The sequence below is a fragment of the Oncorhynchus masou genome, chromosome 19, assembly GCF_036934945.1.
Source record: "Oncorhynchus masou masou isolate Uvic2021 chromosome 19, UVic_Omas_1.1, whole genome shotgun sequence".
Classification (NCBI taxonomy): Eukaryota; Metazoa; Chordata; class Actinopteri; order Salmoniformes; family Salmonidae; genus Oncorhynchus; species Oncorhynchus masou.
Window position 1 is genome coordinate 20,844,680 of NC_088230.1, and position 27,456 is coordinate 20,872,135.

At 44.2% G+C, this 27,456-nt stretch overlaps 2 protein-coding genes and 1 pseudogene across 2 annotated transcripts in view; 1 reads left to right on the forward strand and 2 right to left on the reverse strand.

Annotated features, from left to right (window-relative positions):
- LOC135505978 (E3 ubiquitin-protein ligase TRIM9-like) overlaps nucleotides 1–15,756 on the reverse strand; it is a 26,201-nt gene extending 10,445 nt beyond the window's left edge. The window contains exons 1-4 of the mRNA XM_064925288.1: nucleotides 14,983–15,756; nucleotides 3,585–3,680; nucleotides 2,353–2,475; nucleotides 251–361 (exon numbers count right to left, since the gene is read on the reverse strand). Of these exons, the coding sequence (XP_064781360.1) occupies nucleotides 251–361; nucleotides 2,353–2,475; nucleotides 3,585–3,680; nucleotides 14,983–15,738 (1,086 nt within the window). The 5' untranslated portion in view covers nucleotides 15,739–15,756. The remainder of the gene's footprint in view (nucleotides 1–250; nucleotides 362–2,352; nucleotides 2,476–3,584; nucleotides 3,681–14,982) is intronic.
- A 1,577-nt stretch (nucleotides 15,757–17,333) lies between these two features.
- exoc8 (exocyst complex component 8) lies at nucleotides 17,334–19,969 on the reverse strand. Its single transcript, XM_064925292.1, has one exon. The coding sequence runs from the start codon at nucleotides 19,789–19,791 to the stop codon at nucleotides 17,722–17,724; it is 2,070 nt and encodes a 689-aa protein (XP_064781364.1). The 5' UTR covers nucleotides 19,792–19,969; the 3' UTR covers nucleotides 17,334–17,721.
- Nucleotides 19,970–24,577: 4,608 nt separating this feature from the next.
- LOC135505624 (DNA-dependent metalloprotease SPRTN-like) lies at nucleotides 24,578–26,190 on the forward strand (annotated as a pseudogene).
- The last annotated feature ends 1,266 nt before the right edge of the window (nucleotides 26,191–27,456 follow it).

A 27,456-nucleotide genomic window follows, 5' to 3' on the forward strand; every position in this document is an offset into this window, starting at 1 on the left:
ATCTTTCTACAAACTTATCATATGTACTCAATCAATATTTATTAGTATAGTAAAAGATATAAGCGGTTCTTCAAAGGTCTCCTCTATTTGGTCTTAGCATTTATAGCCCAGTAGGAGACAGGGACATCTGAGGGAAGTTTTCTCTGCGTGAGAGGCAGACCGGCAGGCAGCAAGGATAGCCTCATCCATAACCTTCTACTTGCAGAGCTCCTGACCCATTCATCTATCCTTCCATACATCACTACTGTACCTGCAGGAAGCCGCTGGGGTCGTTCTCTTTGATCACCTCCAGACAGTACTCCATCATGCCCGTGGTCTGACGCAGCTTCATAGTGCAGTGAGTGATCTGGTCACGCACCACCTGAACACAACACATGAGAAGCCAGAAGGACACAGACAGGCACTCTTTAATGTCATATTAACACTGGGCAGGCATTTCACACACACACACACACACACACACACACACACACACACGGACCCCAGGAAGAGTAGCTGATCAGAGGAGGCTGGTGGGTGGTACTATAGGAGGGCAGGCTCATTGTAATGTCTGGAATGGAATATATGGAGCGGTATCAAACGCATCAAACATATGGAAACCACATGTTTGACTCTGTGTGCTTCCCCCTCTCCACAGAGCACAGAGCACTGGGGAAAAGGGATTTGGGTAAGTGTCAAAGCCATTAATTCACAGCTAATTGAAATTCAGTGGACTGTCACCATTTTATGAGCCATTTTTTGGGTAGACCACTTATACCTGCTCATGTGTTCAACTCATCTTTGCATTTTCAGGAAAAATATGACTATCAGATCATAATGAAAAGGTCATACAAGGTAGATAAATTTCAAAGCAGTTAATCACTCTATTATCAAATTAAGCCTTACAATTCCAAACTTCACTGACACATTCAGGCAATAAGCCCATAATTAATTAAATGCTCATAAACTTCAACTGGATCTTAATTTAATAAAATAATCATAAAATTAGCATTCCGAAAGGTTAGATTGAATAAAATATCACACAAATATAAACACACCAGAGGACAGTCAGGAACTGTCATATCTATCCAATGATAATGAATGGGCAGTAAGGTAAATAATTGTAACAACTCAGATTGAATTGACTGTATAATCCTCACATCACGCAACATTAAAACAATAACAATCCAGCACTCTATGGATTATGCCTGGACTAGACTGTCACGAATCACATGACATTACTCTCTCCTTGGGAATGTGTAGCGTGGCGAAAGAGGCCACTGATAAAAACACAGCCGACAGACTACTGGCTCTGAAGAAATGAAGTAGAAAATGACGTTCACCGACACAAACTAACACAACACTTGACCATTGAACAGGGGGAAACAAATGCCCTGATGTTGGGATTACATGATAAAAAAATAAGATATTTGTGCCTTTGATGATAGAAACAGCTGCGTGATAGCTGAAATATTTTCAGTCATCAGTCAGATCATTGTCTTGTAGCTGATATAAAGTAGCTTACCGCTAATCACCAACCATCCATCTCCACCACACTGTAGGAGATCAAATGTAATGGACACCAAATGCTGTCACGACAGTAGTTTGGTAAAAGCCCAACAACTGCTATTTACAGTCCAATTACTGACTTTACCATATGGCCGTGAACTAAAGTCCATAAAACTCTTATTTTGTCATCTTCTGAAAAGGGCACATTAGTGTGACGGCCTTAATCAAAGTGAAATGAAAAGACCCTTTTTTTCTGCTGTGTGATGCTGCAGCAGTCCTAGCTGCTCTTCAGCTCCAGCCCTGATAAACACAACAGCTGTCCTCTGAAGCCCCAATCCTCCAGCCGGGCACGTTGAGCCTGGGCATGGATCCATGTGACCCACTGAGAGCTTAACGCCAGCCAGCCTGCAGGCCAAGGCCCACCCCTCAGCTGGGGCTTCAGAAGGAGAGGACAGTGGGAGGAGAGGAAAGAGACCTGGGTCCAGATGCAACTCGACCTAGGCCAAAACAAGTGCACAACCCTGGATGCCCTTTGTTGCTAGAGAGAGCTGACAGCTGAGTCTATCACTACTCAGAGTTGTATTATGAATAACAGTTATCTATTGATCATTTTTTTAAGTGTGCAAAGTCATGTTAACATATTTGATGCAGAGAGAGTACTGTGATTATTGTTATCAATAAACCATAAACCATTCACCGAACTGAATGATGCCATCTGTACATTACAGCCAACATAACTTGGTCCCCAGGCTAATTGTGCACAGCATAATCCAAGCTTGGTCTGGTGTGTGAGACTGCATTCAACATGACGCTCCCACCCATCAAGCTGTTGGAGCGTCCATCAGATCAGACCCACTGACCCACCTTGAGCTTGTACTCCCTCTCTTTGGTAACCTTGGTGAGGAGCTTGGCTTTCTGCCGCGTCAGAGCCTCAATAAGGGCGTCACACTGAGCCACCAGGCAGGCCTCGAACTCCACCCCATTCTCCTGCCAGGGACACAACACATCGCTTAATGACAGAACAAGGAGGTACAGGGCGCTAGGGCGAGACACAGAGAGACAGGGGGCAAGGACACCACCGGACTGCATATTCTGACACCACGCTGACTCCTGTTAAATCATCCATCATCGACACTGTATATCAATCATTTATGTGAGAGTAGATGAGGCCTGAGATAGTGAATTCTAATCTAGAAACACTTTGCACTCAGTTCAAGGATGAGCAGAGCTGGTATTTGACTCAAATACAATCCTCTCAAACTGAGAACAAGTCTTAATAAATCACATTTTATTTGTCACATGCACAAAATACAGTACATGCCACATGCACCAAACAGGTGTAGAACCTACTGTGAAATGCTTCCTTACAAGCCCTTAACTAACAATGCAGTTCAATAAATAGTTAAGAAAATATTTACTAAATAAACTAAAGTAAAAAATTGTAAAAAGAAACACAATAAAATAACAATAACAGGGATATATACAGGGGTACCAGTATTGAGTCAGTGTGCAGGGTACAGGTTAGTTGAGGTAATTTGTACATGTAGGTAGGGGTGAAGTGACTATGCATAGATAATAAACCACAAGTAGCAGCAGTGTAAAAACAAGGGGGGGTGTCTTTGACAATACACAGCATTGCTGCGACTGATAAGACATGGAAGTGCAGTATAAAAGCTGCGATTGTCTGGGGCAGTCCCTGTGGACAGTGTTGCCGTGCTGATTAGAGTGTCACAGCAGCCCTCTCCTGCTTCAGCTGTGAGCGTGGTCACAAACAGATACCTTTGTACCCGCTGAGCGACAAGAAGTGCATTATATGTAGTGCCAGCCTAAAAATAAATAAAAAACCTTTTATAGTCCCCACAAGTTTCCTGCATAATAAAAAGATTCCAGAAAGTTGACATTATGAATGAATCTGGAGCTTATTTCTTCTTTCTTTTAAGTATTTGTTGAGCATCTGTATACCCTTGATCTACAAAGTTGACTACAGCAAAGTCGTTTATGGGGAATACAAGTTAAATTGATATAGGACAGAAATAACAGTGTTCTATTTCAATACATGTGGATATTTCAATTGGATCTGCAAGACCCAATGTTACCTGTATCTGCTGAAGCATGTTCTTCAACTGCACCAGAAATTCCTTGGCATCCTTGGCTTTATCCGACACACCATTCAAAGCTTGGGACAGTTGACACTGTGAATCAAAAACACACAATTAATCATCCAAAATAAATAAAAAATACAATCTATGCAGACATTTCAATTGAATGAGTTTGAGAATGCAGCCACTTCTGAGCAATAACTCTCCATGTCACTTCTTTAACATGTTAAGATTAAAGCCTGGGGCAGTACCAGTGACGAAATACTCAGTACAGTACCAGCGATGATGCAAACAACTAATAAACACTTCACTCAAGCCCACCCACATGACCTCTTTGGTCATAATAATCAAGGAGATTCAAACGAGCACCTCAAAGCCATGTGTAGAAGTCAAGCCCCCACCTTGTAGTCCTATAATCATTTATTTCTCTATCTTTCACCAGATCTGCTCTGTGCTGAGGCTCATGGCCCATGAGTGATGGGTAATCATGGTGTAAACCAACCCTGCTGTGATCAGTCTGGCCAGGATCCAACCCCCCCCCAACCCCGCTCCTCCCACCTGCTCCTCCCACCTGCTCCTCTTCCTCTGGGCCTCCCTGTAGGGCTTCTCTGGGGCTGGGCCTGTGGGCTATGTGCGTAGGTTCAAGAGGGCCGCAAATCAAGCCATCTGGCAAAACAAGCTGTCTGTCTGCACCGCTAACAAGGGGATGAGTGATTCCCCTCCTCTTTGCTGTTTCTTTCAACCAGGGCCCGAGTCACAGCCCTAGACAGATAGGACAAGACAAGGGGGCATTGCCAGGCCAGTGTATGTCTGCTAAGCCCTTTCTCTCTATACTGTGACACTGTGTCTGGGTGACCTCCGGGGGTCAGGGGGAGGGGTCCGGGGCCCTCCTATGGGAACAGAGCCTGCCACACGGCAACCTCCTGCACAACACCAATTAATGTCCTTTCACTGGGTTGTGCTTGTTTATCCTGACAGTGTTGTATGGGAGAGTTGGAATCAATATGGTAAGGAAGGATGCTACTGCTCAACATGAAGAAATGACCAAGGGAGCCATATCTTCAAGGTTTTATCGGTCTTGTCATGAGCCCCCATTGTAAGATCCAGTTTTTCTTTATGAGCTAATACTAAACTTCATGTTATAATTAAGTTCTGGATAATGTCCTCATGTGGCTCAGAAGTGGTAGCGATCTCATTTGTAGAGATGGATTACAGCATCAGTGGTAGACGACCTACATAACCCCTTCACTGTCACTAAGGATGACAGGTGAGCTATGGCAGGAAGAAACACCTGTTGTGAAGTAATGATTAATACGGGTCATAAGATGAAAGGTGAGGCTCTATTCTTCAAAGAGGAATCCAATTAATACTTTTACAAATGTACCCTTAATTGTAATGTATTTCCTCCAGAAAAAAGGGGGAGAGACATCCTTTTTCCTGTCAACAAATCAAATCAAAGTGTATTTGTCACATGCGCCGAATACAACAGGTGTAGACCTTACAGTGAAATGCTTACTTACAGGCTCTAACCAATGGTGCAAAAAGAGAAAAAAGGTATGTGTGTATAAAACAACAGTAAAAAGACAAATCAAATCAAAAACTGAAAAATTGGGCGTGCAAAATTATTCAGCCCCTTTACTTTCAGTGCAGCAAACTCTCTCCAGAAGTTCAGTGAGGATCTCTGAATGATCCAATGTTGACCTAAATGACTAATGATGATAAATACAATACATCTGTCCATGTGTAATCAAGTCTCCGTATAAATGCACCTGCACTGTGATAGTCTCAGAGGTCCATTAAAAGCGCAGAGAGCATCATGAAGAACAAGGAACACACCAGGCAGGTCCGAGATACTGTTGTGAAGAAGTTTAAAGCCAGATTTGGATACAAAAAGATTTCCCAAGCTTTAAACATCCCAAGGAGCACTGTGCAAGCGATAATATTGAAATGGAAGGAGTATCAGACCACTGCAAATCTACCAAGACCTGGCCGTCCCTCTAAACTTTCAGTCTATGACTGGGGTGGTTGGGGTCTTTGACAATTTTTAGGGCCTTTTGCCTCTGACACCGCCTGGTGTAGTGGTCCTGGATGGCAGGCAGCTTTGCCCCAGTGATGTACTGGGCCGTACGGACTACCCTTTGAAGTGCCTTGCAGTCGGAGGCCGAGCAATTGCCGTACCAGTCAGGATGCTCTTAATGTTGCAGCAGTAGAACCTTTTTGAGGATCTCAGGACCCATGCAAAATATTTTTAGTTTCCAGAGGGGGAATAGGCTTTGTCGTGCCCTCTTCACGACTGTCTTGGTGTGTTGTTGATGTGGACACCAAGGAATATGAAGCTCTCAACCTGCGCCACTACAGCCCCGTCGATGAGAATGGGGACGTGCTCAGTGCTCCTTTTCCTGTAGTCCCCAATCATCTCCTTAGTCTTGGTTATATTGAGAGATAGGTTGTTATTCATTCTGGCACCACCCGGCCAGGTCTCTGACCTCCTTCCTATAGGCTGTCTCGTCGTTGTCGGTGATCAGGCAAGGTTTCCTGTTTGCTGTTGTGTCGTCAGCAAACTTAATGATGGTGTTGGAGTCGTGCCTGGCCATGCAGTCGTGGGTGAACAGGGAGTACAGGAGGGGACTTAGCACGCTCCGCTGGGGAGCTCCAGTGTTGAGTATCAGCGTGTCAGATGTGTTGCTTCCTACCCTCACCACCTGGGGGCGGCCTATCAGGAAGTCCAAGATCCAGTTGCAGAGGGAGGTGTTTAGTCCCAGGATCCTTAGCTTGGTGATGAGCTTTGAGGGTACTATGGTGTTGAATGCTGAGCTGTAGTCAATGAACAGCATTCTCACACAGGTGTTCCTTTTGTCCAGGTGGGAAAGGGCAGTGTGGAGTGCAATAGAGAGTGCATCACCTGTGGATCTGTTTGGGCAGTATGCAAATTGGAGTGGGTCTAGGGTTTCTGGGATAATGGTGTTGATGTGAGCCATTACCAGCCTTTCAAAGCACTTCATGGCTAGAGAAGTGAGTGCTACGGGTCTGTAGTCATTTAGGCAGGTTGCCTTTGTGTTCTTGGGCACAGGGACTATGGTGGTCTGCTTGAAGCATATTGGTATTACAGACTCAATCAGGGACATGTTTAAAATGTCAGTGAAGACACCTGCCAGTTGGTCAGCACATGCCCGGAGCACACGTCCTGGTAATCCATCTGGCCCTGCAGCCTTGTGAATGTTGACCTGTTTATAGGTCTTACTCGTGTCAGCTACGGAGAGTGTGATCACACAGTCGTCCGGAACAGCTGATGCTCTCATGCATGCCTCAGTGTTGCTTGCCTCGAACCGAGCATATAAGTGATTTAGCTTGTCTGGTAGGCTCGTGTCACTGGGCAGCTCGCGGCTGTACTTCCCTTTGTAGTCTGTAATAGTTTGCAAGCCCTGCCACATAAGACGAGTGTCGGAGGCGGTGTAGTATGACTCAATCTTAGCCCTGTATTGACACTTTGCCTGTTTGATGGTTCGTCGCAGGGCATAGCGGGATTTCTTGTAAGCTTCCGGGTTCGTGTCCCGCACCTTGAAAGCGGCAGCTCTACCCTTTAGCTCAGTGCAAATGTTGCCTGTAATCCATGGCTTCTGGTTGGGGTATGTACGTACAGTCACTGTGGGGACGACTTCCTCTATGCACTTATTGATAAAGCCAGTGACTGATGTGGTGCATTCCTCAATGTCATCGGAAGAATCCCGGAACATGTTCCAGTCTGTGATAGCACAACAGTCCTGTAGTTTAGCATCTGCTTCATCTGACCAGTTTTTTATTAGAAAGAGTCACTGGTGCTTCCTGCTTTAATTTTTGCTTGAAAGCAGGAATCAGGAGGATAGAGTTGTGGTCGGATTTACCAAATGGAGGGCGAGGGAGAGCATTGTACGCATCTCTGTGTGTGGAGTACAGGTGATCTAGAATTTATTTCCACTGGTTGCACATTTAACATGTTGATATAGATTTGGTAGAACTGATTTAAGTTTCCCTTCAATAAAGTCTCCGGCTACTAGGAGCGCCGCCTCTGGGTGAGTGGTTTCCTGTTTGCTTATTTCCTTGTACAGCTGACTGAGTGCGGTCTTAGTGCCAGCATCTGTCAGTGGTGGTAAATAAACAGCCCACGAAATGTATAGCTGAGAACTCTCTAGGCAAGTAGTGTGGCCTGCAGTTTATCACAATATACTCTACTTCAAGCGAGCAAAATCTAGAGACTTCCTTAGATTTCGTGCACCAGCTGTTGTTTCCAAATATGCACAGACCGCCCCCCTCGTCTTACCGGAGTGTGCTGTTCTATCCTGCCGGTGCAGGGTGTATCCCGCTAGCTGAATATCCATGTCGTCATTCAGCCACAATTCTGTGAAGCATAGAGAGAGGGCAGCCAGCAGCATCCTTCCTCTCTTATTATCTGATGCAATGAATGCAATGAAGAGACCCAGTAATGTCATTAGAGAGAGAACTCTTAAGTAATATGCATGACATTCAAGAGCAGAGGCTTTCAACAGTGGAGGAGCATAGCTATTCATTTCCAGCCCAGTGTTTGGGGATCTGGGTAAGATGATGTAAAGCTGCAGGGCTCATCTGCGGTGTTGGCCATGATTTCAAATGGGTCTTTAGGGACACTCCTGGAGGAATAGCTTAGATTCTTATAGCCTCCATCTCCTTTTTTGTTTCCCCTCTCTTTTTGTCTCCACCTCCTCCCTTTTCTCCCTCTCTCAGCAGCTGTGTCATTAGCGCTCCACATCTGGATGAGAGCAGAACCTCTCCCCGGCTCAGCCTCACACAAATCCTCTGGCCTTATGGCATACTGCTGCTCCACGACCGACTAACGCTCAACAGCATGTCCACGACAACCAGCACAGCACAGTGCTGCACAGCACAGCCAGCTCAGTACAGCATCACAGAGAATGCACACAGTTTGTGTTTGCATTGCCACGTACTGTGTACAAACTCCCTGGAAGGACATGTATCATTCTTGAGGAAGCTTGGAATTACTGATGGCGACTTCCTTTCCCGAAAGCCAGTACCTCGGCTTGGACCGAGGTACAGGAAGCAGAGACGGATTAGGTGGTGGGAGCAAATGTCATCTGCCTGCACCCAACCCGGCTCTTGTACACTCTGATGCCAGTTACGGGAGGCTACTCGAAAAAGATGTGTACCCCCCGCCACCTGTCTGCCTCGGTCAAGCACTGCTTGCTTCTCTTCCCAGACTTGTTGATGAAGGGTCCGGTCCCACCTCAGTGATACGGTCCTACGTGGACTTTCGAGACCGGACTAGCTAAATGAGCCCTGCATAGCATGCTAGCCAGGTTGGCTAACTATCTGAGGCAAGCTAGCTATTACTAACTATTCCTGCCTCGCCACAGTGGTGTTGCTGGGTTAGCGCTCTTGTTTAGTATACAGTATGTAGTGTTAAATTGCTTGGTTATTCTAAATGGACCGCGCTGAGGTCAAAGACGCAAGCTAGCCTAGCTAGAAAAGCTGCTAAAAAAGCCTCCTGGTTAAAGTCGGCAAGCATGCTTAACTTCTGGCAAGTCAAATGTACTAGCTTTCCCCAGCATTATGGCAGGTCCTAGAGTTGGAGGGAGTGAAGGAAACCGGTTTTGCGCGCACCTCCAATGAAAAAGTAGCCCCCTGAGCACTTGGCTGGGGTAACCCCCGGAGCAAGGGGCCATGACCAGTGTGCCCCTCCGCAAAAACATTACTGTGACAACAGTGCCCCCAAGCTTGGCAAACAGTCTCATGGAAGCACAGTCTTTCTGGCTTCCGAGAGGCGCAGGGGTCTAAGGCACTGCGTCATGGTGCTAGAGGGTCGTCACCACAGACCCTGGTTAAATTCCAGGCTGTATCACAACCGGCCGAGATTGGTAGACCCAATGTCGTCTGAGTTATGGTTTGGCCAGGGTAGACCGTCATTGTAAATATGGGAACAGTGACATCAAGCTATAATGTGTTGCGCATCCCCCACGATTATGCAACGTCATCACATCGACTGTTTCTGAGGCCTCAGAGCCCATTTTGAGGGAGGAAAAATCCTCCCATCTCCAGAAGCAGGCAATCCGAGTGGGTCCTATGTCCATACGACCGGTATTCCTGGTTACGAAAAGAAATGGGACTTTTGTTCCCATTGTAGACCTACAAGCCCTCAGCAAGCACCGAGGCCAGAGATTTGGTTCCTATGGGCCTGGCCCCTAAGAGGGCCAATTTCATGGCTAGAGAATACCTCAGAATGTTATTGTTACCATTCAGTCTGCAAGAGCGCCCTCCATGAGAGGGCTGTATGCGTATAAGTGGCATGCATTTAAGCTCTAGTGCCAAGATAAAGGACTTGTTTCTTTTCAGTGCTCTTTTAGGGTCATCCTGATGTTCCTACAGGAGCTTTTCAAGCATTCTCTACTTTAAAAGTGTACATGGCCGCTGTCTCAGCGTGTCATGTGGGAACTGACGGAACCTCACTGGGAGCAACCTGGTGGTGCAGTTCCTGAAAGAGAGAACAGGTCTCTAAAGACCGGTCTCTAAACCTATTGCGCCCACATGGTGACTTGGCGCTGGTTTTGGACGCACTGTGTGCATCCCCTTTGAGCCTCTGGAAAATCTGAAAATCCTCTCCTACAAAACCTCCATGCTCATGGCTTTGCCTAAACATGTTGGGGACCTCCATGCGTTTTCCGTACACCCTTCCTGCACTCAGTTCGCCTCTGGAAACTCTAAGTTGGCGTTGCGTCCAAATGCCTCCTTCGCTCTGAAAGTCATGGCTATGTCCTACAGGTCCTTAGCTTTTGAGCTATTTCCCTTTTTGCTTCTGAAGAGCAACAAAGGTTGCATGCCCTGTGTCCGGTGTGAGCTTTATGCACGTACATTGGACAGAATCGGGATATCCGCTTATGTGACCAACTTTTTGTCTGTTTTTGCTAATTCAGCCCGCGGCAGGGCGATCTCTATGCAGTGTCTCTCCCACTGGATTTTCTGGATCTCCCTGGCATATACCAGTAAGGAGCCAGGCTTACATATGGGTGTACACGCCCACTCCATCAGGGCTCTGGCAGCTTCTTGAGTGTTGTTTAAAGGGTTGACTATAGGAGATATTTGTGCTGCGGGAGGTTGGGCATCACCACACACTTTTGTGAGGTTTTATCACTTGGATCTCACTGCTCCCAGTATAGCACACAGTGTGCTAATGGCTGGGATAGGGAAAAGTCACCAGGCAGTGTGCCGTGTGCGCAATACCCAGACTGCCGCATTTGGCGAGGTCAGGTCTGGGTGGTCTGCCATGGGCTGTTTCATTTAGTATCTGTTGGGGTCGGCTTGGGTTGCGATTATATTTCCTCATAGTATGTTCTACCGAAGTTGACTGACAAAGGGAACGTAACTTTATGACTATAACTACTGTTCCCTGAAGGAGGTACAACACCTGTTTGGCCCCGCACCGTCTGTTCCTGGGCTTGGTGAAGAGCGGTATTAAATTGAAGGAATGAATTTGAGCCTCACACTTATCACCTGTGGAAAGCCTGACTTCCAGCGAGGTGCAGATTTCATTGGCCTTGTCAGTTGTGATTGTAGATCCTTCAACAGAAGTCGCAAGAGTGCGACTCCCCGTACTATTTTTTACCTCATTTCCCTCCTTCAGTGAACAGTAGTTATAGAAAAAATAATTAATGAATTATTCCTTGCAAGTGTAATTTGAACTGGGCTTTATCTAATGGAAATTGTCCATATTCTGCACATTCATACATTTATTAATGCAGCAAATCCTATCAATATTTGATATCTTGTTAAGGCGCTTCCTTTTAAGTATATAACATAATGCTATTACATACTATGGGTCAGTCAGCTTTCAGCTGTGTAGCTAAATACATCGAAAAGCATTGATCATAAATTATTCCTGCTATTTGAGATATTACACATATTGTAAAACCTGTCACATACACTTACAAAGTTAGAATATATTAATCCCAATTTTTTCCAACATTCTGGTAACTTGCCACTGTGTAGCCATGGTAACACTTGCAGTATTTGCGCACAGCACTACAATCTCATGTCCACACACTTCACAAAGGTCTTGCCCAAGCACTCTTTCTCTCCTCTAAAAATAGCTCAAAAATGATCCTGTTCCTATGCCTTTGGTTACAGTAGTTGCACACATAAAGTATACGCACTCATCCTTTTACCCCTGGCTCCCCATCACCAAACGTTTATTCATCACAGCATTTACCAAGTCTAGTGTATCAGGAACTATGCAGCACACATATTCAATGGGATGGGAGATACTGTACTTTACATGACCTACATTCTGGAGCCAACTCCATTGCTGGGTCTGGGAGAGGGGCTCCCTTTTTCTGTATGCCTGAGGTAGCATAGCAAGCTGTCTCCAGCTGCAGTATCATCTGTATCTACAAAGAGGAGCCATGGTTTCTCTAATCTCCTAAAAGAGTCTTTGTGGCTATTTATAATGTGCAGTATTTGGGAATTCAGGACAAAACAAAGTTGGTTTTAACAATCGGCGAGCTGCCCTTCTGGACTTGGGCCCGATTGCGCATGTCTGCTGGTGCCTAGTGAGCAATGCCCTGGAATTGTGCATGCAGGTACAGAGGGGAGGGGAGGGGGGGGGACTTTGGATGCCTCTGCTTGGCTGCCCACAGGACATTCACAGGAAACTACACCCCTGTGACTTACCATCCAATCCCTCATCTATGGTTTATCCTCTAGTAAATACATATTCATGATGTATTCCTGGCAATATTTTTTTTTACTAACTCACAGTGGCACTGTAAAAGGAGAGAAAAAATATCATTGATACCCTAAGGCAGTCCCTTGTGTTCCGTTGTTTCATTTGACATACTGTAAATAACATAAACATAACGATGTCCTTCTTTACATTACTTTCAAATCATGTTTGTAAAAGCATCCCCATATAGAAAGATAAGATTGACAACTGAAGGTCCAACAAAACCTAATGGGGGTTTATTGTTATTCTCACGAGCAAGCCAAGTGCAACACAACAGCTTGAGCGCTGTAATAAGAGACACACCCCACCACACAAGAGCTCTCACACACACACACAGTCTCTCATTCCCAGTGGACGTGGGTCAGATTTGAGGAGTGAGACAGCAGCAGTCCGGCAGAGGAGGTGTGTGTGTGTGTGTGTGTGTGTGTGTGTGTGTGTGTGTGTGTGTGTGTGTGTGTGTGTGTGTGTGTGTGCGTGCGCGTGCGCGTGTGTGTGTGTAGTTGGACTTTCAGTGCTGATTATGTTCTCCACAGTCCGTCCGGCAGAGGAGGTGTGTGTGTGTGTGTGTGTGTGTGTGTGTGTGTGTGTGTGTGTGTGTGTGTGTGTGTGTGTGTGTGTGTGTGTGTGTGTGTGTGTGTGTGTGTGTGTGTGTGTGTGTGTGTGTGTGTGTGTGTGTGTGTGTGTGTGTGTGTGTGTGTAGTTGGACTTTCAGTGCTGATTATGTTCTCCACAGTCCATCCGGCAGAGGGTGTGTGTGTGTGTGTGTGTGTGTAGTTGGACTTTCAGTGCTGATTATGTTCTCCACAGTCCACAGACGGTCAGCACACACATGCCTCTCCATTATCAGCATGAAGGATCTCTGCAGCATGAAGGATGACAATTGCCTCTGGGCCACATGCCACAATCCATCTGTGGTCATAAAAGAAACCTTGGACGAGCAGCCTTTCTCTCTCTCTCCTATCAACACTGCAATCTCCAGGCTTTCCTACCCTAACTAACATACTGGTTGTTGAGTCTGTTCAATTGAGTTTTCTGTCAGTTCCTAGAGGAGGACAAATGATAAAGCATGTCAGAGCATGAGGGTGGATCTGGAGCTGTGGATGAGAATGTATTTTTTTTAACCTTTATTTAACCAGGCAAGTCAGTTAAGAACAAATTCTTATTTTCAATGACGGCCTGGGAACAATGGGTTAACTGCCAGGGGCAGAACGACAGATTTGTACCTTGTCAGCTCGGGGGTTTGAACTCGCAACATTCCGGTTACTAGTCCAACGCTCTAACCACTAGGCTACCCTGCCGCCCCAATGTGAGTAACAGATGTGAATTAGTCCCCTATGTCACAACAGAATTACATCCTAGTGACAGTGACATGAAGGGCTGCCTGGTGTAGTGGACTCATTCATACATTTGGGCTCAGTTGGTGGAGCATGGTGCTTGCAACGCCAAGGCTGTGGGTTCAATTCCCATGGGGGACCAGTATGAAAATGTATGCACTCACTAAAGTATGTTGCTCTGCATAACAGCATATGCTAAATTACTTCAATGTACATGTGCAGTCACATGGGGAGCTGTCTGGTGCAGTGGACTCATTCAAGAAGTGGTGTGAAGAGTGATAGTGTAACTTCAACAGTACATAGATAATTTGCCACAATAGCAGACCAATACATCATGTCCTCCCCCTCTTCATCAACACATACTCCCATTCCATTCCATCTCTCTCTCGTTCGCTCACACACACACACACACATCCAACCCGAGAAGAGCTCATTTGACCATCCCATTCTTGACAATACAGAATGTTGGCCATAAAAACACAAAATGGACAATGTACTGGTGTGTAATTGAGCTCACTCAACCCCAGGAAATATATGGACTAAGCGCTTCTGCATCTTTTATTTATCGGGCTCATTACTTATACATGCTGCTTCACACTTCCGTGATTTTCACAGTCCTTTTGTGGGACAGTAGGCTAGTGTGATAAAAGTGAACTGAACTCAGAGCAACCCTTCTAAACAGTGAGGGTGAGTGGGAAGACGGATGCATGCTGTTTGATAAATGATGGATGGAAGGGAGGTCGTGGGGCATACAAACAGTCCCAATCATGCAAAATGTGAGATTAGTGACCCAGTTTGCTCTGAAGGTGATAAAGGCATTTCATTTCATTTGTGATAGCTGTGTAATAGCTCAATGTAATGTGTGTGTGTGATTGGGTATTACTCTACTATCTCTCAGTCCACATTCTGCCTTTAGAAATGCTATGCCTGGGAGGAGCAGAGCCCAGCTCTGAGTCACAGCCTCCTACTCCTCTTCACCATGTAGTGGGAGCTGAGAAAACCATGGGGAATGTTACACAGTACTGGTGACCTTTTCACAAACCCAGAGCTGTACTGTAGGCAGGGAAAATCTGGCCTAGAAACTGGAGTTGAGTAAACTGACACTAGTGAGTCAGACTTGTGGGCTCCAATTATTTATTAATCTGTGATTAGGCTATAATGTTGCTGGCTGGCTATGCCTACTATAGGTTACCACGGATGAATTGTCCCTTACAGTAAATTGTTGGTATGATTTAAATGTCACTGATGACATCGGTGATGTGATGCTGCACAGAGCAGCGGATTATGGCCAAGGCATCCCCACCACCTCCATCCTTACCTTGTGCTGTTTCCACATGGCCGCTAAAGGTTTTACATCGTGACTCCCATGCTTGCCACTCTCCAGACACTTCATGCACACTGGAGTCTTGCAGTTGATGCAGTACATGCTAAAGTTCACCGTGTCATGGTCTGCACATGTTCCCTGTTTGCGCAAGGTGGCGGTGGGCATCTGCTGTCCTCCTGCAACTGGCGATTGGGTCGGTGGCACTAATCGATGTTTGGCCAGCGGTCCACGGGAAGGGTGGCATCGCTGCTGGCAAGGTGTGCAGTAAAACACGTCACACTGCTCGCACATCACAGTGGCATCGACAGGGTTGCGGTCACATAGCTGACATTTCACGTTGGCAGAGCGGCTCTGTTGATACCGAGACACGATCGCCTCCAGTAGCCGGTTACGTGGAAAGCCCCTCAGCCCCCGCTCATCCAGAGAGACACTACGGTGACAGAGAGGACACGTTATGGAGCAGTGGCGGTGCACCAGAGTCGGAGGAAACACCCTCACCCCATTTGGAGACTTGAGGCACGGCGTGTATGATCCATAACCGCTGTCCGTTTCACTATACATGCTCATTTTGTCCATATCCAAATAATCGTAGTCCGAGTTGGAGGCACGGTTTTGCGGTGGTGTTTCGCCTTCTGGGGTCTGTACAATGATATTTCGGGCGCACGCCAAACACACATTGTGCGAGCAAGGTAAAAGAATAGGATCCTTGAAAAGAGAACCGCAAACGGGGCATTTTAATTCTTCATCCATCACGTCTTCTATTCAACGCTCCTCACACAGAACGCAAGAGCAGCAAGCACTATTTAATACTGGCAGCTCCCTTGCCCGTTTTACGCAGGCGCGCGCGAGTGGGAATTGTTGGCGTTGTAGTCCGATTGGATCAGTTCTGCAACTGCAGCTTCACAATAAGAATTTCACGTTTATCAACAACAAAAAACTACAACCCCCTTAATCACAGTGAGGAGCCCCAACGTTTGTGAAAAATATGGTCATTGTAGGCTATTTACACATCGGTGATACTAAATTTGTTATTAACCAGTCTTAAACCATATGGGTAGCAGAAGCACCTGCCTGCACATTTCATAGGCTATTGAATGTGCAATGCATGTTGGTGGTGATTTAATTTCATTTAGATTTTCAACCTAACCATTTAATGAAATGCTGGATGCATATTCTGAAAATGTGGCACATTTTCCCAGAACGTTTCCTTTTACCTACTGATATGTAGGTCAAGCTATATCTATTCATGATTCACATGTTTTGCATATGCCCCCATTGTCCTTGACAAATTGGTTGGCATCCCTGTGAGCACACTGTCAATGAAATGTCCTGTCAGGCATAATTAACTAGTCAGGACAATGTGTTCCCTGGCCCTGATGTGTGCAATGCAGCAGGCTTGGAATCATTTACATCCATTGTGGCATTTTATAAATCAATTGGTCCCAGATTATCTGAGATCCAGTGAAGGGGCTGTCATTTCAAGAGTAGAATTCATACAATGGGAAAAACGCCACAACATGAACAATTTATAACTAATGCTTTGTATGACACAATCCCAAATTAGACTATCAAAAAATGGACTATAGACTATCTTTGATTTAATGATAAAAAATGGACTATAGGCTATCTTTGATTTAATGATTAAACATGTACTATAGGCTATCTTTGATTTAATGATAAAAAATGGACTATAAGCTATCTTTGATTTAATGATTAAACATGTACTATAGGCTCTTTGATTTAATGATAAAACATGTATTCCAATGATGCAGGAAATGTGGTAGCTGTCAAGACTGTATGCCAGAATTTCTTTCTCCCCATAATTGTCAATCATATCCATAGCAGTTATTTCAAATGGAAAAGAATTGCCTATCGAAGAGCTTGTCACACAAAATAATATTTATCACCTTACCCTCTGTTGTCTTTACTATGTGAATTGAGTTTGTTACAACAATAATTTAAATATTTTGATTATCCAATCCATTATCCATTTAGAAAATCCTGAGACTTACTACGTGAATTTTGATGCCATGTTAGAAGAATATAATCAGTTATGATGGAAAACATTGAACATAAAACTCCTGTTTTATCCGGAAATAACAAAAGGTCTTTTTGAGGCTTTGTGCTGAAAATCTTCACTCGGGAAATGAAAAAGATTGTACAAGAAGATTAGAGTGTCAAAAAAATTCCCTGCCCTCTTGATTTTTTGAAAATCATAACACTCAATCGTAGGGTCAACATCCTTTTTCACCATTTGGTTCAGTAATCCTTAGAATTTCCATTGTCTTGCAGAAAGTTAATGAAACAGTATATTAACAAATAGTTTTTTCATTAATTGGACAAAATTGTTATAATGCATACACTTTTTATTTTTAAAGATAATTTTTGGGATACCATAGCGATTTTCAGAGGCGCATTCATACAAATCAATAACATTCCCAACTGCATTAAGTTAATACGAATACGAATTATGAATCAGTCATCTTATTCCAGTTAGCCGACTATTCATAATGCTATATCATCAAGCACAGGAAAAATGAATGAAATTCTAAAACCACAAACTATATCGATGTCATTGTCTTCAACATCACATTCAACAGAAAGAATCATCACACAATAGCCTATATGACATAGCAGAATACAGATTTCATCAGTTCTGGCCAAAGATTTGAAGTTCAACAGTGGCATCAATACAACAAAAAGTGCTGTTCACAACAGGTTATCATCCACACACTAGACCTGAGACATAGTGCTATCAGGATTGACACGAATGTGCCGTGCACTTTTTCTCAAGTCCTGTAATTGCTTAGCAGGTTTCCCCACTCCTTCCTCAAACCTCTTTTCCACCACAGGGAGGACAGTATCGTGCAGGAAGGAGGCATTTTGGAGAATGAAGGCTTTCTTCTCTGCCTCCTGTTCACACCGCAGGCTGTAATCGACGTGCTGCACAGCCACAAGGATGATCTCCCTCAAGCTCTCCAGCAGGACCATGTGCAACTCTGGGAAGTAGAGCTTCAGCCCCTCCTCCAGGAAAACCATCATCTGTTTGGTGAAGGCCACGATTGTGTAGCTGAGGTTGACCCAGCAGTCGTCTCCTGTATACTGATTGAAGCTGCTCATGCCACAGCTGCGCATTTCCTCCTTCAGCTTGGTCAGAGCCTCTGGAGTCATTAGGTTCATCTTCCTCCACATCTCCTCAGAGTTGCGGTGCTTGGTGGCCTCAATGATGATCTCCTTGTAGCTCTGCAGGGCTGCCTTGATGTCTTTCACCAGGAGGGACTGCAACGTGAAGGTGAGGTCCAGGCCAATTTCACTGAGCTGCTTGCAGTGCTCCTTGGCCACCTTGACACACTCAGCAGCAGTGGAGAGGCTCTCCTTGCTGTCAAACACCTGCCCACTGAAGGCATCCACAAACGTCTTCATGGATGAGCGCGACCAGACCACAAATGCAGAATAGCAGCCTGTGTTACCAGCAAAGTCCATCTCAAACTCTTTGGCCGTCTCCAGCAGGCTAGTGAAGAAGATGTTGCAGAGCTTGTGTATGTAGAGCAGAGTAGCTCCCTCAATGCGCAGCTGGCGGATGGCGGTCTGCACAGCAGCGGCTCGGTTCTTCAGGAAGAGCTCACAGGCCTTGGTGGACTGCCCCAGCCGGATTAACTGAGACACTGCCCGACGGGTCGCTTTGGGTCCCCCACGGAGGGAACGGTCAGGAGAGAGCTCAAACACCAGCACCTCCGTCAGCTGTCTGACACGCTCATCCACCTTCACCCTGAGCTCCTTCACCCTCGTATTGACAGGCTGGTCCTTCAGGTACTCGTTCAGCTTGTCCAGGAGGTCCACGGCACCTTCAAAGTCCCGTTGGGCAATGCACACATCCAGGTCCTCGGGAAGCTCCTGGATCCACTCCAATCCCAGATCCACTGCCTCATCGGAGTCAAAAGGGTTGGTCTCTTCGTCATCAAAAGGGTTGGTCGAGACCAAGACCTCTGGTCTCACAGGTGAATTGGGCAACTCTACCTCTTCCGTCTTGTGTTTTTCCTTAGTCACTTTATTTTTCTTTGTCTCATCAAGGATCTCCAGCCACTCCTTTTTAATCTTGCTGTTCTCTGCCTGAAATATGCGGCTTTCGGGGAACATCAGGATTTTGAACATGTCCTTCATTGGGGGATGGTCTTTCACGTTGACGATTGCAAAGCTCTCCAGATCATACAGTGCATTGTATTTGTACTTCACTGTACCGTGGCGATTCGCTAACCAGGTGGCAATAAGAAGGCAATCATTCATCAGGAAGGCATGCACTTTTTGAAGTTGTGCCATGTTGTCCACATCATATTCAACCAGGTCGCCATTGTACACTAAATACCTGCCTGGGGTGTCCATAATGTTTTTGCATCCCTCTACTTTCTCAAGCAGTGTAGTCAGTGTTCTCTGTTTCACTTCCTCTGTCTCTTTGGGGAATGCTGCAAGCATCTCCTTTGCCGTTTCATCCTTATCTGTTGAGAGCAAAGACTGGGTAATACTCTCCATGATACTCTTCTGCTCTGTCAAAATATGACTCAGTTGGTACATCTCACTCTCCAAGTACGAAATCTCTTTGGCAGTTTCGATGAACTGTCTGTAATTCTTGTAGACATTTTTCTTCAGGTTTTGAGCCGTTTCATCTGCTAGGGTCTGTATTTTTTGACGATGTTCCTGCAAATCTCTGTCGCCATCAGACTGTTGTGAGAGATGCTTGACATAATTTTGGGGGTCGAAATTAGCTGATTCCAATTGCTTGCGCAGTCTGTTCGCCTGGTCTGTCATCTCCAACGTTTTAAGGTATATTCTTCAGATTAAAAACATGTGCTAGAACAATAATAATATACAGAAATAGGTGAGAACGACTGCTGACCAGTTTGTTCTTTTTTAAATTATAGCTACACAGTGCTAACAGTCAGGAAGAGGGAAATAGGTTCACACCCAAAACGTCACGAGACGTCCGGCGACTTGGTGGCCAACAAAATGTGTATTGTGGTCAAAGACTTTCGTTTATAATGGCAAGATAATCGAGTGACCACTCTAACAATCGAAATTACATGTCGTTAAAGATGGAAGGCAGACAGAAGGTTGTGAGATCAGGTGTGACCATTATAGCCAATAAGAGGGCAGATACTCACGTTTACAACAGACACAACCCGATATAAATACCACTCTTTTTGACCGCCATAAAAAATTCCTCACTTAGTCTTATTTTCGTGGACAGATTTTGGGCAGAATAAACCCTCCCGCTTCTCATCTCTGGTATGGTTTAAAAAATAAATGCATTGAATCAGAAAATACATGGTGTGCTCAGTCATCGAAGTTGTATTGATATTGAGAGATCAAAATGACAGTCAATATTAGTTTAAAAGTTTTATTTTATTTCAGTGTAAGTGTTATGCAAAATCCCGAGTAAATGTTTAGTTGGACAACATTTATTCGCGAGTGCTACTGTAGTGTCATCAGTAGTTACTTCAGCCACAAAGTCGTAAACTCTGCCTATTTCTACAATTTATTTTTCTTAAAATGTGATTTTTAAACCTAACCATAACCTCAGCCACACTGCTAACTTTATGCCTAACCCTAAATTAATGTCTGTAAAATATGTCTGTAATATATATATAGCCATTTTGACTTTGTGGCTGTGGTAACTAGTGCAATCTCAGTGGAGGACAATGTATCCCAGAATTCCCAAAAGCACCAGACTGAAATTACACTAATTTGAACAAGCGAGAATTTTATTTAGTTTGTGCTGTTATCTACCTAAAAATTACCAATATTAATCTATATTTAACTTAAGCTGGATATTGAGGTAAGCTTACGTAGATATTAACATTAATATTTATCAGACCACGATGACTGTCATCTGAGTGTTGGTAAAGTAAAGCGCATTCATTAGCTAGCTAACCTTATATAGCTAGCTAGTTAACGTTATAGGTCAACGATATTTTAGTCAGTAATACCAATCTCGCTCTACTATACTGAACAAAAATATAAACGCAACATGTAAAGTGTTGGTCCCATGTTTCATGAGCGGAAATAAAAAGATCCCCGACATTTTCCACACGCACAAAAATGTGAATTTTGTGCACAAATTTGTTTACATTCCTGATAGTGAGCATTTATCTTTTGCCAAGATAATCCAACTACCTGACAGGTGTGGCATATCAAGAAGCTAATTAAACAGCATGATCATTACACAAGTGCACCTCGTGCTGGGGACAACTCTAACGTGTGCTGTTTTGTCACACATCACAATGCCACAGAAGTCCCAACTTTTGATGAAGCGTGCAATTGGCATGCTGGCCGCAGAATTTTCCACCAGAGCTGTTGCCAGATAATTGAATGTACTTTTGTCTACCATAAGACTGCCTCTAATTTTGTTTTAGAGATTTTGGAAGTACTTCCAACCGGTCTCACAACCACAGACCACGTGTATGGGGTTGTGTGGGCAAGCAGTTTGTTGATGTGAACAAGAGTGCCCCATGGTGGTGGTGGTGGGGTTATGGTATGGGCAGGCATTAGCTACAGACAATGAACACAATTGCATTTTATCTATGGCAATTTGAATTGGATACCGTGACAAGCTCCTGAAGCCCATTATCTTTCCATTCATCTTACGCCAGTTCCTCATGTTTCAGCATAATAATGCACTGCCCCATGTTGCAAGGATCTGTACACAATTCCGGGAAGCTGAAAATGTCTCAGTTCCATGTTCTGCGTACTTAACAGACATGTCACCCGTTGAGCATGTTTAGGATTCTCTGGATCGACATGTACAACAGCGTGTCCCAATTCCCAACAATATGTCAACTGGGCTCCCGAGTGGTGCAGCGGTCTAAGACATTGCATCTCAGTGCAAGATTCCAGGCTGTATCACATCCGGCCGTGATTGGGATAGGGCGGAGCAGTCCTTGGTTCGATTCCAGGCTGTATCACATCCGGCCGTGATTGGGATAGGGCGGAGCAAAATTGGCCCAGCATCGTCCAGGTTTGGCCGGGGTAGGCCGTCGTTGTAAATAAGAATTTGTTCTTAACTGACTGGCCTAGTTAAATAGGTTTAAAAAATCTATATAATATCCAGCAACTTCACACAGCCATTGAAGAGGAGTGGGACAACATTCCACAGGCCACAATCAACAGCCTGATCAACTCCATGCGAAAGAGATGTTTTGCACTGCATGATGCAAATGGTGGTCAATACCAGGTACAGACTGGTTTTCTGATCCACACGCCCAACTCTTTTTTTTTAAGGTATCTGTGACCAACAGATGCATATCTGTATTCCCAGTCATGTGAAATCCATAGATTAGGGCCGAATTAATTTATTTCAATTGAATGATTTCCTTATATGAACTCTAACTCTGTAAAATCTTTGAAATTGTTGCATGTTGTGTTAACTTTTTTTCATTGTAGCTATCCATCTAACTTGAATGATCTTTTCAACACCAGTAGCTAGCTAGTTGAACATGGACAAAGATGTTGTGCAGGCCATTCAGCTGCAGGAGCAGTTCGACTTCGAGGCATCCACACCAACTCATACACACCAACTGATGATAACTATGGCCAAACCAGCAAAAAAATGAAAGTTGAGTCTAGCAGCAACGATGTAATTCCCTATTTACGTCCATCTTGACCCAAGTCCAGATGTGAGGGCAATGCTTCTGGAGTTCGATGACACGTTCTTCGGGGGAAAGCTCAGTGGTGTAGAAGTCAAATGGAGCCCCTGAATGATACTGTAAGTCTGAACGATTCACAGTGTTGTATCAACCATCTGATATGATAAATGTCTATGATTATATCTCATACATTAGATTAATGGCTGCCCATCAACTGTCAGAATTTAAAGCATGTGGGAACGTTGGCTGTCATGGCTATAACTGGTCCATGTGATTGTTTTCCTGTGGTTCATTTTCCATTATTCAATACCTGTCTCTTTATACAATCTTCAATTGTAGGTATGCAGGTGTGTGTTCTTACGAAGGAAGAGGTGGACTGTGTTTTATTCGACTCAGTGAGCCTTTACTGAAACTTAGATCCCTTTGATCTTGCACAGGTACTTTGACTAACCAACCTGAACCTTTTCAGATTGATGGCAATTGTATAAAATACAGTTGAAGTCGGAAGTTTATATACACTTAGGTTGGAGTCATTAAAACTTGTTTTTCAACCTCCACAAATTTCTTGTTAACAAACTATAGTTTTGGCAAGTCGGTTAGGACATCTACTTCGTGCATGACTCAAGTAATTTTTCCAACAATTGTTTACAGAAAGATTATTTCACTTCTAATTCACTATATCACAGTTCCAGTGAGTCAGAAGTTTACATACACTAAGTTGACTGTGCCTTTAAACAGCTTGGAAAATTCCAGAAATTTATGTCATGGCTTTAGAAGCTTCTGATAGGCTAATTGACATCATTTGAGTCAATTGGAGGTGTACCTCCTTTTGCTTGACTTCATGGGGATATGAAGAGAAATCACCCAAGACCTCAGAAAACAATTGTAGACCTCCACAAGTCTGGTTCGTCCTTGGGAGCAATTTCCAAACACTTGAAGGTACCACATTCAACTGTACAAACAATAGTACGCAAATAGTACAGACGCTTTCTGTCTCCTAGAGATGAATGTACTTTGGTGCAGAAAGTGCATATCAAACCCAGAACAACAGCAAAGGACCTTGTGAAGATGCTGGTAGAAACAGGTGCAAAATGATCTATATTCACACTAAATATCGAGTCCTATATTGACATAACCTGAAAGGCCGCTCAGCAAGGAAGAAGCCACTGCTCCAAAACCACCATATAAAAGCCAGTTTGCAACTGCACATGGGGTCAAAGATCGTACTTTTTGGAGAAATGTCCTCTGGTCTGATGAAGCAAAAAATTGAACTGTTTGGCCATAATGACCATCGTTATGTTTGGAGGAAAAAGGGGGAGGCTTGCAAGCCGAAGAACACCATCCCAACTGTGAAGCATGGGGGTGGCAGCATCATGTTGTGGGGGTGCTTTGCTACAGGAGGGACTGGTGCACTTCACAAAATAGATGGCATCATGAGGTAGGAAAATTATATGGATATATTGAAGCAACATCTCAAGACATCAGTCAGGAATGTAAAGCTTGGTCGCAAATGGGTCTTCCAAATGGACAATGACCACAAGCATACTTCCAAAGTTGTTGCAAAATGGCTTAAGGACAACAAAGTCAAGGTATTGGAGGGGCCATCACAAAGCCCTGACAAGCTCTAGAAACCTGACTCAGTTACACCAGCTCTGTCAGGGTGAATGAGCCAAAATTCACTCAACTTATTGTGGGAAGCTTGTGGAAGGCTACCTGAAATGTTTGACCCAAGTTAAACAATTTAAAGGCAATGCTACCAAATACTAATTGAGTGTATGTGAACTTCTGACCCACTGGGAATGTGATGAAAGAAATAAAAGCTGAAATAAATCATTCTCTCTACTATTATTCTGACATTTCACATTCTTAAAATAAGGTGGTGATCCTAACTGACCTAAGACAGGGAATTTTTACTATGATTAAATGTCAGGAATTGTGAAAACTGAGTTTAAATGTATTTGGCTAAGGTCTATGTAAACTTCCGACTTCAACTGTATAACGAAAGCAAAGTAGCTGATGTAATTTCTTCAGTATAACATAACATGGAAATACCCTGTTATTCCAGACACTTCTGCATGAGATAATCCATGCACTGCTCTTGGTGACTTAGAACAACAGAGGTCATGATGGGCATGGACCTGAGTTCTGCAAGCACATGGAAAGAGTCAACCAAGCCGCTGGAACTGAAATCGCAGTAAGTTATGCTTGGTGTCCCATCAATGTCAACTGTCAGTGTACTTTGTGTTAATATGTCTCTGAATCAACTGTGTTCCACCAGGTCTATCACACTTTCCATGATGAAGTGGATTTCTACCGTCAGCACTGGTGACGGTGTGATGGGCCCTGTCAGACTCGTAAGCCCTACTTTGGATATGTGAAGAGGGTAATGAACCGTGCCCCCTCAGCCCAAGACACATTGTGGGGTGATCACCTACATTCCTGTGGGGGCACCTATACAAAGGTCAAGTAGCCAGAGGGTTATGGAAAGAAAGTAAAAAAGAAAGACAACAGCCAAGGCAAGACAGACACCAGCAAAGACAAGAAGCCTACAGACAAGCCCACAAGCAAGTGCAAAGCTTCCAGCACATCTACTGCAGGTAATAGATGTATTTTAATCTTCTAATGAGTGCTGACAGCAGTAATATTATTTGCAATTCAAAATATGGCTTTGTGAATGTGTCTTCGTGAATCTATGAACCCTATGTTTTGGTCTCAGGCTCTGGATTGCAGGATATAAGGAATATCATTCTTTTCAGTGACAAAGGTTTTTGTCTTGGAGGGAGTTCACAGACACCATCATCAACTCAAAAACCTCTTGTTAACAGTCCCACAAAACCTCTCTATACTCCTGTGTCTCCCAGACCTGTACTGTCTTCTCTACCTCAGGCAACAGCTAAAGGAATCAACTCACCTGAACGGCCAGGTCTGATTATCCCACAGAAGAAGGGGAGCACCACAACCTACATAGCAGGGGGAGCCCATGGTTCCTTCAGAGGACAGAAACCACCAAAAATGTAAGCCAAACCAAGGCATTTTTAAACATCAATGGTTCACCTGCTATGGTTTACAAACCCAACAGCACTGTGACCAAGCCACATAGTGACTCCTCAGATGCTTTAAAGACCAAACAAAGTTTTGTCTAAGGCCTTGTTAATGCCAGTGGCTGGAAGTCTGGAACTGCAGCTAGTGCTAGTACCTCCACGGTCTCAAAACCAGCAGCTGAGACCAAAAGGGCATCTTCATCTGTGGGTGGTTTGAACTTTGGGAAACCAGCCAAAAACTGCCATTTCCTCAGATACCAGACAGCCATCTCTCTGGTGTCCCGGCCGCATCAAAACCTGGGTCCCCCGAGCCTTACCATTCCAACTATTTCGAGGGCCCTGAAAATCCTAGTAGAGTCAACATTCCAGTTTCTAGGAAGAGGCCTTGGGTAGACTAAACTTCTGCTCACATCTTTGACCATCAACGTCTAGGTGTACAACGGAGGACAAAGCAGCCCCTTCTGCAGTTCAGAACAGCACTGCCAGCTCTGCAAGCCTTAATGTGACCGTCAGCGGCCCAGTATGCCAAGCCAAGGTGCAAGAGTCAATAATCAATGCACATTTAGATTCCTGTCTCTCATGAGGACATCTACTATGTCTTGTAGCCCATTGTTCAATTGTGAAATTCTAACTCAAACTATCCAAATGTTTTAGCGTTGGACATGTCCTCTCTTAGGAAGAATTGATTTAATTGGTACCACTTCTACTTGATGGCTCAAGGCAATATTGCTATGACATAGGCAATTTATATAGTTGCTGCGGTCTTGAATTTGGAATATGTCTGTCTGGTATGCTGATCTGGTATTATAACATTTCACACATGCTTGCTATTCACTGGTATGAATTTTATTTAAATAATAAAATGTTCTTACAATACACTAAGTATCATCTGGCTGAATGTGCCTTTTCATAGTCCTCCTCAATGTCCGACTACAATGGTAGACTAATGGAAATCAATAAGAGTCTCAAGTACCCTTTCATCATATCACTAAACTAATTCAATTGACTTAAATTACATAATTCTCTGACACATGTACTTCAATACCCATACATGCTCAGATGCTTTTGAATAGATTTCCTGCCTCCCCAAGGGTGTTGACCACCAACGAGAAATGTCTGTTGATTCACATTCAAAGAGTGCGGGATAGTTTCATGAGGACGTAACTGGACTGGCCAAGAGAGCAATGACAGTTTCCGTAAAGACAAACGTATTGTGCAATTTAATACCGATAGTGTTCTTTTCAAGTACAGTACTATTTGAGTCTGTGGTCTCACATGCATCGAGGAATGTTTATCCTAGAATAAAACCAAGGAATATGTTATTTAGGGAAGGAAAGTGCAGGGGCAGTGGGGTGAGCTAAATGTCATAGAAGAGAGGAAGGCAGCAGAGTTCAAGGAGTCAAAGACCAACAATAAGACCGGCAGCTGTGTCACAACTTCTGCTCCTCCTGACCTGCAAGATACTGAGAACAACCCAGACAATTAGCACAATGACAAATAAGTAGCATATTATGGATTTTAGGAAGAAAACAGACAAAAGAGCAGCGCTAAAATTAGTTGCACCCTGTTATCTCTAGCCTGTATTTAATGTTTCCTCAGGGATAAACTGACAATCCTTTCAGCTTGAGTGCAGTGAAAAGGCACCAGCACTCATGTTGATTATGAAGGCTGTATGGGGTAGTCACTAACTGTCCTTGTCTTGACTACACAATTTAAAAACTAATTTTGAGTTCATTTCAACTCATATTGATGCAATGCCAATTCATATAAAATATGTTTTAACTGAGGGA

What these genes read in the sequence shown, in the direction of transcription:
- exoc8 (XM_064925292.1), bottom strand. Translation starts at nt 19,791, where the DNA reads ATGACAGACCAGGCGAACAGACTGCGCAAGCAATTGGAATCAGCTAAT.